Below are 13253 nucleotides of genomic sequence, written 5' to 3' on the forward strand. Positions count from 1 at the left end.
CTCTGGTTGCCCAGTATTAGCCAAGGAAGAATAAATCGTCAGGTGTACACTGGGAATTATACTGGTATTATGAAATACCAAGAGTACAGTGTTGGCATAATAATACACCAACAAAAATAAAAGAAAAAACGAGGGAGGGGTCAGAGAAAGATAAAGTGATGGCGATACCCTGATATATGGCAAATCTATACAGACACGAAGATCAAGGTTAATTAATTGGATGTTGTTAAAGATCACAAGGAATGGATGAGACAATTAATTAAAATATCAGTCCCAACAACTGATAACATACCTCTCAAAGATATAGAGAAACAACAACAGCAAAACGTCATCATCATCCTCATCATCATCATCATCATCATCGTCACCATAATCACCATAATCACCACTATCTCCACAATATGCATGTTTTGTAATACATAATTGTTCCTTATTGACTGAATAGAAAATGGAATGCCAACATGAATGACAAAAAGGAAAGACAGTGCTAATACAGAAAGACAAAGGAAAGGGACAAGAAAGTCAGTACTTATAGGCCTATTACATGCTTACCATTAGTTTGGAAATTAATAATAATAATAACTGGCTGCATTGCAGAAGAAGTGTAGAGATTTCTGGAAAAGAAGAATTTATTACCAATTAAGCAAAAGGGATTATATTAGGTGCTACCTGGAAAGAGAAATGAAAGATGGTGGGGATGAAGTATCAGGGTAATAGTTTAGTTATTGAAACACAGTACTGGACTGCTTATCTGGTTTCCAGACATCCAGAATTTCCTGAAATCTAGGAGTGCTGTGCAATATCATGCAATATACTGCACCCTATATTGAGTAAAGAGACCTTTTTTGCAGGGTGTGTTAATTTGCAGAAGGTGTGTTAAGAATCGTTTTGTTTTTTACATACTCTGCTTCAGAACTGTATTAATTTGTACTTGTTTCTGCTAAATAAAATCGTGTTCTTTACTATTCTTTGTTTAATTTTCACTATACTGTTTACATGGAACAGTATGATATATTTTAAGAATTTTTAAATGGATTAATAGATACAAACAGGTTCTGCTTTAACCCTTTTGTCACCATATTCCTGTCAAAACAGACTGCTTTTGTTTCTGTTAATTTGAAAATAATGAAGAAGTTAGGAAAATAACTTGTCATTATTAATCTGTTGTTTGAATTATAAATTAACATGGAATTTTGATGGAACATTTTAATTTAAACAACTTTAGGCATTAAATTTGTATCATATAAACAAGCTGTTCTCAGGCAGCATGATGTCAAAAGAGTTAAAGGCGTTTTACTTGGAATCTGTTAAATACAATTTAGTTCTTTACTTTTCATAGTTTATATTATATTTTTAGCATATATTTAGCTGTCTCAGAAATCTGGAAAATTCAGAAACTTGAGATACTTCTGGTCCTAAGCTTCTTAGGTCTTTGGTCTGATATTGTATAATGTATTTTTATGTTTCAGGCAGCATTATCACTATTTGGTATCATTGGAGGACCTCTGCTTGGGATATTTGTCTTAGGCCTGTTTTTCCCTTGGGCAAACAAATGGGTAAATATTTATTTTTTGTTCATTTCTTTTTCTCATTTTTTAAAAAATTTCAACTTTCATTTATGTCAGCATATTTAAAAAAAATAACTTCTGAAGGAAATATTAAATGAAGAAGACTGACTCACTATTTTAAATAGATGTGAATTTGATTGAATTGTGAATTGTGTCATGTAGAACATAAGCATTTTAATTTTTCAAACTGAAATAAATAAATTACATGAATTCTAAATAGAATTTCACTTTACCATTTTCCATTCAGGGTGCATTCAGTGGTTTATTTACTGCTCTCACTGTCATGTTATGGATTGGAGTTGGTGCACAGATAGAAAAGTATCCAAACCCTACTTCTTCGATTTCTACATCTGGCTGCAACTGGAACCTGACCAAAACAGCTCTAAGCACAGTAACAAACGCACCTGCAAACATAACAACATGGTAAAATATTCTCTTTCATGCAGAGAGAATCATTCTAAGCAGTTGTTTCATAATTTCTATAAAAATTCTAATCAGTTTAGTTTAGATACACTAAGAAGTTAATGTATCTATATGCTTGTCTGTATGTATGTACATATACACATACATATGTATGTATGTAGGTCAGTAGGTAAGTAGGTAGGTATATATATGTGTATGTATGAATGTCTGTGGAAGCGCAATGGCCCAGTGGTTAGAGGCAGCAGACTCACGGTCATAGGATCGTGGTTTCAATTCTCAGACCGGGCGGCGTTGTGAGTGTTTATTGAGCGAAAACACCTAAAGCTCCACGAGGCTCCGGCAGGAGATGGTGGCAAACCCTGCTGTACTCTTCCACCACAACTTTCTCTCACTTTTACTTTCTGTTTCTGTTGTGCCTGTAATTCAAAGGGTCAGCTTTGTCACACTGTGTCATGCTGAATATCCCCGAGAACTACGTTAAGGGTACACGTGTCTGTGGAGTGCTCAGCCACTTGCATGTTAATTTCATGAGCAGGCTGTTCCGTTGATCGGTTCAACTGGAACCCTCGACGTCATAAGTGATGGAGTGCCAATACATGAATGTCTATGTAAATATATGTATGTCAACGTGTATGTCAGTATGCATGCATGTAGGTATGTATATGTGAATGCAAATGTGTATGTACATATGCATAGAAAAATATCTCTTACTTTCCGACAGAAACTATTTCCCAAAGATATGATTTTTACATCTTATTTGTGTTGTGATATAAAAATTATTGAAACAGCTGTAGGAATGAATATTTTGAGATATTATCGATGTTGTTTACTGTTATTTTTTGATAATGCACAATTACATATTTACAAGGGGAGCTATGGTGTGGGCCAAAAAAGCCCTAGATATTCCTCAGTATCATCTATATATGCATACCTTAATCATCTCAAAAACAATTGTGTAGATGCTATTACAAATCCTGTCATTGCAATGCCAACATTATTTAACACATAATCTAGTCATTATGACATAGTGTATATGAACATCGCCAACATTTTACATGTCTATTTCTTTATGCATGTATTTATAAAATTGCATAGCTATTTCCTTTATATACACCAACAGTGTTTTATGTAATCATGACAGATATGATTTGCAAATAGCTGACTGGCTATGAGAATTTTTCATGTAGATGATTAAAATATTTCTTAAAGGTAAAACAGTCTTTAAACAGTGTAGAATAGTGTGGGATTATATATGCTAGGGAAGGGGGTATGATGAGATAATGTGACCTCCACATAACTGCCAATGTACTTTTTTTTACATCGTTTTACGTCCGCTTTCCATGCTAGCATGGGTTCAACAGTTTGACTGAGGACTGGCAAGCCAGAAGGCTGCACAGGCTCCAATCTGATCTGGCAGAGTTTCTACAGCTAGATGCCCTTCCTAACGCCAACCACTCCGAGAGTGTAGTAGGCAGTTCTGGCAACGACCACGCTCAAAAGGTTTTTTATGTGCTACCTGCACAGGAGCAAGTCCAGCGGCACTGGCAACGACCATGCTCGAATGTTGTTTTTACATGTGCCACCAGCACATGTGCCAGTCAGGTGACATTGGCAACGATCATGAAGTAATTTTTGAAAAGATTTTCATAACAAGCCAGACGTTATTCTGGCTTGTTTTCAATATTTGATTATTAATACCAATTATTGTGCCTTGTGGTCTTATGCTCCAATGATTTTTTAGAAGTCTGGTATTTATTCTATCAGTCCCTTATACCAAACCACTAAGTTACAAGGATGTAAACAAACCAGTACCAGTTGTCAAGTAGCAGTAATGCACAAACACCGTACCCACACTGCCCACACCCATGCAGTGCTATTCTAAAAGCATCCAGCATACACTGGAAAGGGGTTAGTGTTAGGAAGGGCATCCAGCCAGAGAAACCAAGCCAAATCAGACTAGAACTTGGTGCAGCTCTCTGGCTTACCAGCTCTGGTTAAATCATCCAACCCATGTCTGTGTGGAAAATGGACATTAAAAGATGATGATGTTGATCTTATATATATATATAGATGTGTGTGTGTGTGTGTGTGTCTAAGGCACATGGCTCAGTGGTTACGGTGTTGCACTCATGATTGTGAGATCATGGGTTCGATTCCCAGACTGGGTGTTGCATTGTACTCTTGAGCAAAGCACTTCATATCACATTGCTCTGTGATCATTTCGTCATCTGACATGTGGCATTCATTGCACCTGTCAATTTGATAGAGGGAATGAGCATATGTCTACACAAACATTTGATCATTATAAACAAATCATCTGTGTGGTTGTTCGATAAGAAATTGTTAAGCCCTCATACATCATCTAATGACAGGAGAGTTGATCATATATATATATATATATATATATATATATATATATATATATATAAAGAAGACTTACTTGCAAAAAAGGACGTGTGCGTTCAATAATGTAATAATACAAAGAATATATATACATGTATACACACATATATGTACATACTTACATCTACATGTGTATATATATGCATATCAGGGTACAGGACGTTAGAACAATGAACTACAGACAACGGAACGAACACATAGGAAAACGGAAAGCCACTTGGAATATTCCTTCATCAGCTGCCTCCATTCTAACCTGACGTTTCGACACACACACCTATATATATATATATATAATGTACTGTTCCATGACGTTAAGGTCAACAATAAAAGTACTCCATCTGGTGAGAGATAAATATTATCTAATAAACTCAATATATGTTTTTATGGGCTAAGGTTAGTTTCATGTGCTTACAGCATGCTAAACAGTATTTTTGAACACATTTGGAAGTGCCTGATGATTGTGCTAGGACACCAGATGTATTAAAAAATACTGTTTGGTATGCTCTCAGCACATGAAACTAATAGTAGTACATAAAAACATATATTGTGTCCATTAAATAATATATATATATATATATATATATATATATATATATATATATATATATATATATATATATATGTATATATATATATAGGAAATTAACTGTGTAAAATTCAATATGAGGAGTACTTCATCAAATGAGAGTTCAATATTACTAAACGTTTCAACTTCATGTACTTATCATGCTACTTATAGTTTCCTGTACATGCGTATGTTCATCAGGCACCAATTGCACTATACTCCCAAAACTAGTTTAAATAGGGGAACAGCTTAGAACTGGCATAAAGATAAAGGATGTCTAATGGAAGATACCACCTTGATGGGTAAAATAAATAAATGAAATAAAATGAAATAAAATAAGAATAAAAATAAAATATAAAAATGAGTCAACAGTAAAAATGTACAAGTTATTAAAATTGTGAAGACCTGGGGTCGAGTGGTGGAACATGAAAATATGAAGAATATCAAATTTAAATGAATTTGAAAAAATAAATAGGAGTGGCTGTGTGGTAAGTAGCTAGCTTACAAACCACATAGTTCTGGGTTCAGTTCCACTGCATGGCACCTTGGGCAAGTGTCGTTTACTATAACCTCGGGCCAACCAAAGCCTTGTGAGTGGATTTGGTAGACAGAAACTGAAAGAAGCCCATCGTATATGTATATATATATATATATATATATATATATATATATATATATATATATATGTATGTATATATATATATATATGTATGTGTATATGTTTGTGTGTCTGTGTTTGTCCCCCCCAACATTGCTTGACAACCGATGCTGGTGTGTTTACATCCCCGTAACTTAGCAGTTTGGCAAAAGAGTCCGATAGAATAAATACTCGGCATAGGCTTACAAAGAATAAGTCTTGGGGTTGATTTGTTCGACTAAAGGCAGTGCTCTAGCATGGCCACAGTCAAATGACTGAAACAAGTAAAAGAGTATAAATAAAAAAGTAAAACATTCTACAAAGAACAAAAAATTCACAAACGGTTATAAATGTTGGCACAATACAAAGCCACATGATATACAAGCTATACAATTCGATATATACATAAGCCATATAAATAGAAAAATCTAAATCGTTTTAAATATCGTTTAAAAGGGAAGATACTTTACACAAAAAAATGCTAGGTTCGAAAAAAAAGTATAACCAAATTATAAGACGTGAACCGATAAAATCGTATTATAAAATGAACGAAAAATTTCGGAAAAGTTAAGGAAATATATAAAAAGAACATAATAAACCATGAAATGAAAGTAGTCAATTTGGTGGCAGTGGGATCTTCCAGTTCTTTAATATGTATCTGTACATATGCCTACATCCACTAAATATTTTGGATTGTGAGTTCAAAATTGAGTCTGAAATTTCAGATCTTAATAAGATTTGTGCCTTTTCGGTTAAACAAAGCCTACACTTCCCAGTTCCAGTCATGTATGGTTTCGACTTTTCAATTATCTTCCATCTTATATCATATGGAATGTTCTTTTCTTTTAATGCCCAAATGTGGATCGCTAATTTTGTAGTTTTCACTTTCTCGTTATGGCAGAAAGATGCCATGTGATTTATATATCGTTTCTCAAAGTCTCCCTCACATAAACTGATATATGTTTCGTTATCTGTTGAATCTCCGTTGTTTGCTGAGACTTCTGCCTCGTATACAATGGATTTTGTTAAACATTGTTGATACAATGGGCAGGACTCTGCCTTACAGAAATTACAGCCAATGCTCACCTCTTGTTGGCTGTTGTGGTTTATAATATTTTTTATGGCAGATACCTGTGACATGAAAATTGGCACCTGTGCCAGTGGCACGTAAATGCACCCCGGTGTCACACAAATGGCACACGTGCTAGTGGAACATAAAAGTACTCATTACATTCTCAGAGTGGTTGGTGTTAGAAAGGGCATCCAGATGTAAAAGACCATGCCAAATCAGACTGGAGTCTGGTGCAGCCTTCCAGAATGCCAGCCCAGTGAGACCATCCAACCCATGCCTGCATGGAGAACAAATGCTAAATGGTGGTGGTGATGATGATGATGATGATGATATATATATATATATATATATATATATATAATATAAAAGTGTGTGGGTATATATATATATATATATATATATATATATATATAGTTAATTAAATATATTCGATGGGAATACAATATACTGAATTTCTAATAAGTGTTCTTGGTAGAGAAATGTCTAAAACATTGTATATATATATATATATATATATATATATATATATACATACATACATACATACATACATACATACATACATACATATATATATATATATATATATATATATATATATATATATATATATATATATATATATATATATATGCATGCACAACAGGCTTCCTTCTGTTTCTGTCTACCAAAATTCACTCACACGGCTTTGGTCAGCCCAGGGCCATAGTGGAAGGCAGTTACCCCAACTGCCATGCAGTGGGGCTGAACCTGGAATCACATGCTTGAGACAAATTTCTTACATATGTTCATGTAACGGGTACTACTACTGCTGCTGTTGATGTTGTTGGTGGTGTGTTGCTGGTGGCATTTAGTCCAGGTCAGCCCTAACAGAACAGGTCTATAATCAAAGTAACTGACAAGGCAAATTTTCTCACATTCTTTCATAGCAGCTCAGTTCATAAAGCACTGTAATGAGAGACTGTCTTCTTTTAAGGCAATCAATTATGCTAGTCTTATTATCATGTGATCTTTTTATTGATTTATTATATCATTATTATTATTGTTGTTGGTAGTAATGGCTGATGTTGCTATCATCATCATCATCATCATCATCATCATCATCATCATCATCATTATCATTATTATTATTATTATTATTATTATTATTATTTGAAACCGTCCTTCAGAAGATGTAAGTGGGGGCAAAGCTGGTCAGCTTTGCTCCCACTTACATCTTCTTCTGAAGGACAGTTTCAACTATTATTATTATTATTATTATTATTATTATTCAGTAGTTTTATTTTTATAACGTGCTTTCACTTCACTACCGAGTGCAGCTCTGTGTGCCTTGGGTATGTGCTGTGGTTTCTTGTGGTACTCTTATTCTCACTGTATTGAAAGTGTTTTGCGTAGGATGTGTGCAGTGCCCAGTAGTGCAATTTTCTGTAAGTTATATATATTTGTAAGTCCTGGTGTTTTTGTTATGTATTTGTCTGAATATTTTCTTATTATACCTAATGTGCCTACTATGATAGGAATTGTTTCCGTTTTTAGGCTCCACATTCAAGTTACCTCTATTTCTAGATCTTTATCAAGTGCTTTCACTACTCTACCGAGTGCAGCTCTGTGTACCTTGGGTATGTGCTGTGGTTTGTTGTGGTGCTCTTATTTTTACTGTATTGAAAGGGTTTTATGTAGGAAGTGTGCAGTGCCTAGTAGTGCTATTTTCTGTTTGTTATATATACTTGTGGAGGTGCGTGGCTTAGTGGTTAGGGTGTCAGCATCATGATCGTAAGATTGTGGTTTCGATTCCTGGACCGGGCGACGCATTGTGTTCTTGAGCAAAACACTTCATTTCGCGTTGCTCCAGTCCACTCAGCTGGCAAAAATTAGTAATGCTGCGATGGACTGGCATCCCGTCCAGCTGGGGAACATATATGCCATTGAAACCGGGAAACCAGGCCCATGAGCCTGGCTAGGTTTTAAAAGGGTGCATTTATTTTATTTATTATATATACTTGTAAGTCCTGGTGTTTTTGTTATGTATTTGTCTGAATATTTTTTATCATACCTAATGTGCCCACTATCATAGGAATTGTTTCTATCTTTAGTCTCCACATTCAAGTTACCTCTATTTCCAGATCTTTCATTGCACCTGTACTTGTGAAAGTTTCTCCGTTTCTTTTAGAGAAACATTGTCATCTGTAGCCGTCTGGTTTCACCGGTCCTCAGTCAAATCGTCCAACCCATGCTAGCATGGAAAGCGGACGTTAAACGACGACGACGATATATATGTGCTGTGCGTGAGAAGACCCGGCAAGCCAAGTGAGATCGTTGCCAGGGCCCCTGGACTGGCTCTTGTGCGGGTGGCACATAGGATGCACCATTTTGAGTGTGACCGTTGCCAGTGCCGCCTGACTGGCCTTCGTAGGGTTTTTCGAGCGAGATCGTTGCCAGTGCCCCTGGACTGGCTTTTGTGCGGGTGGCACATAAAAGACACCATTTCGAGCGTGGCCGTTGCCAGTACCGCCTGACTGGCCTTCGTGCGGGTGACACGTAAAAGCACCCACTACACTCTCTGAGTGGTTGGCGTTAGGAAGGGCATCCAGCTGTAGAAACTCTGCCAAATCAGATTGGAGCCTGGTGTTGCCATCCGGTTTCACCAATCCTCAGTCAAATCGTCCAACCCATGCTAGCATGGAAGGCGGACGTTAAACGATGATGATGATGATGATGATGACATCAATTAGAAAGCATTTTTTTCTTGGTGATCTGTGGCCTTATCATTATTATTATTATCATTATCATTACTATTATTATTATTATTTTTATTATTATTATTATTGTTGTTGTTGTTGTTATTGTTATTATTATTATTTTTATCATTATTATTATTATTATTGTTGTTGTTGTTATTAATATAATTACTATTTTTCACTTTCTACTGAACTATATAGATAATTACTTACTTTAGCAGTCTTAAAATATTCTCTCACACAGTTGTCTGTGTTTTTAAGGAATGGTAGTTTATTTTCCTTTATACTCCCATAACCTTCTCCACCACTGCCACCGCCACCGAAACCACCACCACCACCACCACCACCACCACCACTACCACCACCATCAGTTCATCTCTAAACAAAGAAATACAAGATCAAAGGCTTTCTAGCCATGTCCATAACTTTTTTTTATGTGTAAAATTAAATAATTCCTGCCTTTACAGTTTTTTGATAAGGTGTGATTTGAAAGAGACTTAGCTGTTATTTCTAGCAGAAAGAAAGATGACATGAAAACTCTTTCTCTTTCTCTGTCTGTCGGTCTCTCTCTCTCTTATTTTTATTTGAAAGAATGTTTTTTGTTGTTACATGTGTTGAAATAAATCTTGTGTCTTGAGAGGGTCATTACTTCAGTAACACATGCACTGGTTCGATATCACTTCATTATTGTGGGTCAATTGCTAAAATATCAAACCAACTAACTAAATGGTCATTTGTTTCATATACTAACACACAAACTCACATACAAGCAGACACAGTGGTGTATACACACAACAGACACACACACACACACACACACACACACACACACACACACACACACACACAAACTCTTCTACTTTCACCCTTACTTTTTCTCCTAAGCAAATACACATCTACATTCACACATACAGGCATGCATATACAAAGTCCTAAGACTTGATATCAGACAGACACAGAGTAGGCCTTGAAGAGATGGGGGTAAGTCATTGAAAATGACGTGAATAACAATGAAAGGATTTTGACAAACAAATGTTTGGTTAGTTAATTGTTTGAATACTTAACCAATTGACTAACAATAAAGAAGTGATATTGAACCAGTGTGTGCATTATTATTATTATTGGCATAATGTCCCTCTCAAGACACATCAAAATGTAACCCTTTTTAGTTTATTGTTTACATTAGTCAGAGTGGTATCCTTATCTTGTAATGTAAATAATAATATAAATTCCTCATTTCAGAAATATAAAATTATTTACCCTTTTTATTTATCTGCTTATTTTCCAGGAGTCCACTTATAGACCTATACAGATTGTCCTACCTGTGGTACAGTGCTGAAGCTGTTCTTATAGCAGTTGGTATTGGACTCATCATAAGTTTTATTACAGGTAATTACAGTTAACTTTTTATATATACATTTATTTCTTGATCAGGCATGGCTGTATAGTAAGAAGCTTGCTTCTCAACTACATGGTTCTGAGTTCAGTCCCACTGCGTAGCTCCTTGTGCAAGTATCTTCTACTTTAGTATCAGGCTGACCAAATATCCTTGTGAGATATTAAGTAAAATTAAGTAAAAAAACAAGAGAATTAATCTAGAATCCTTGTCCGGTACTGGGTTGATCCCAAAATCTAATCAGTTTGTGCCAGTCACGAGGCCAAACATCCTTGAAAGTTTCATCTGAATCCATCCAGCGGTTCTTGAGATATCTTGTCCATGGACAAACAAAAACAAACACACATGACTGAAAATAATATCTCTGCTTTCACTAAGGCAGGGGTAATAATAATAATAAAGTTGAAGTAAAGACCATATATGTTATATAAGGTGTGTGTTTAATTGTCAAAATATGACCTTGTAGCACTATCTGCTTCAACACATGATTTTATATAAAAAAAATTTTCAAAACAAATACATAAAAGTAAAAATTTATATGTATACTGTTTATATTAATCAGACTGGTATTTTCATCTTGTCAATAGACATAGCATAACAGATATAGATGCTGGTTAATGCAATGCAATCATCTAGAGGTTCTTAGTTCAATTCCAGGCAAAGCACTAAGGTAGTTCACAAAAAAAAAAAAGAAAAAATCAACTGATGCAAAAAATGTTCTGAAGCACAGAGTGGAATGAGAACAGTGCACCTCCTGTGGACCAAATAAAGGGTTAGTTTCAAATTTCCACAATAATAACTGAGTTCAACACAAGACACCTGAAGAAAGCTGGAACATACAACAGCTGAAATGTAGTGAAAGCAACAATGAAGATGAGGACACCAATCCAATTAATATACACAGTATACATAGGCGCAGGAGCGGCTCTGTGGTAAGTAGCTTGCTTACCAACCACATGGTTCCAGGTTCATTCCGACTGCGTGGCACCTTGGGCAAGTGTCTTCTACTATAGCCTCGGGCCGACCAAAGCCTTGTGATTGGATTTGGTAGACGGAAACTGAAAGAAGCCTGTCGTATATATGTATATGTGTGTATATGTTTGTGTCTGTGTTTGTTCCCCTAGCATCGCTTGACAACCGATGCTGGTGTGTTTACATCCCTGTAACTTAGAGGCCGATGGAATAAGTACTAGGCTTCCAAAGAATAAGTCCTGGGGTCGATTTGCTCGACTAAAAGGCGGTGCTCCATCATGGCCGCAGTCAAATGACTGAAACAAGTAAAAGAGTAAAAGAGTAAAGAGTTAAGAGAGAGAAAGTAATATAACCATTTCTTAAAAATATAAACATCACTAGCATTTATTTAGTGAATAACTCTCATCAGATTTGGTCAGTGACATAAGTGGCATGAATAAAAATTTAAAAATCTATAATGTGTGTATATATCTAAGTCCTTTAATCTTAGGTGCTACAAAACCATCGAAAATTGATGCAAGACTTATTGTTCCAATCTTTGATATCCTTTTCCCCTATCTACCTGAACAAATACGCAAACCTTTGAGATTTGGAGTAAACCATAAAGATGTGAGTATAATAACTACCATTACTATTTTTTTTGATGAAGTTTGTTTAATTGTGTTAGTTTTATTATTTATTTTTGTTATTTAAGAGAAAGTAACCTTTATGCAAAAAGATATGGAATTCTTTAGCCCAATGGTTAGCACATATTACCAAATGGATTGTTATTTGACCTTCATATATATACATACATATATATATATATATATATATATATATATATATGTTGTTGTACTTGGGGATGGTCATATATATATATATATATATATATATATATATATATATATATATATATATATATATATATATATTTATATATATATATATATATATTTATATATATATATATATATATATATATATGACACATGCACACACACGTGCACACACTTGCACTCATACATATATGTATATAAAACTATGTGCTAGAAATATGTAGATGTATACATATAGATCAGAGTTTCCCAAATGGTGTAATCTGCCCTTCTCAAATAGAGAGAACCACAGATTTTTAAATATGTGATTTTAAGGCTTTAGCAAGTCCATGCAGGTCTTTTAATAACTGGAAAAACCTGTTATCCCTAATTTTGTTATCCACAAATTCGATTACTGAAATAAGGTAAGCATTTTTTTTTTTTCTTCTATTTTCTTTAAACTTAGTCCTTGTGCCTGTAGTTGAAAGCATTGCTATACAAAGTACATACATTACTTTTAACTCGCCAGTAACATTTAACTTTCCATGCATAGTATGCCAATAATTTTAAAATTTCCATGCAAGTACACCAGTAACTTATAATTTTCCATGTGCAAAGTATATCAAAATTTCTTACTTGCCATGAAAAGCAATCCACTAATTTTCATTTTCCATGCAATGTA

At 34.8% G+C, this 13253-nt stretch overlaps 1 protein-coding gene across 10 annotated transcripts in view; it reads left to right on the top strand.

Annotated features, from left to right (window-relative positions):
* The window catches only part of LOC106880479 (sodium-coupled monocarboxylate transporter 1), a 176379-nt gene that overhangs the window by 98523 nt on the left and 64603 nt on the right, over nucleotides 1-13253 (top strand). For all 10 annotated transcript variants that reach the window (XM_089349493.1, XM_052966176.2, XM_089349492.1 and 7 more), the window contains 4 exons: nucleotides 1470-1556; nucleotides 1816-1991; nucleotides 10695-10795; nucleotides 12265-12383. In XM_089349493.1, coding sequence (XP_089205619.1) covers nucleotides 1470-1556; nucleotides 1816-1991; nucleotides 10695-10795; nucleotides 12265-12383 — 483 coding nt within the window. The remainder of the gene's footprint in view (nucleotides 1-1469; nucleotides 1557-1815; nucleotides 1992-10694; nucleotides 10796-12264; nucleotides 12384-13253) is intronic.

The sequence above is a fragment of the Octopus bimaculoides genome, chromosome 3 (assembly GCF_046866305.1).
Source record: "Octopus bimaculoides isolate indiv1 chromosome 3, ASM4686630v1, whole genome shotgun sequence".
Taxonomy (NCBI): Eukaryota; Metazoa; Mollusca; class Cephalopoda; order Octopoda; family Octopodidae; genus Octopus; species Octopus bimaculoides.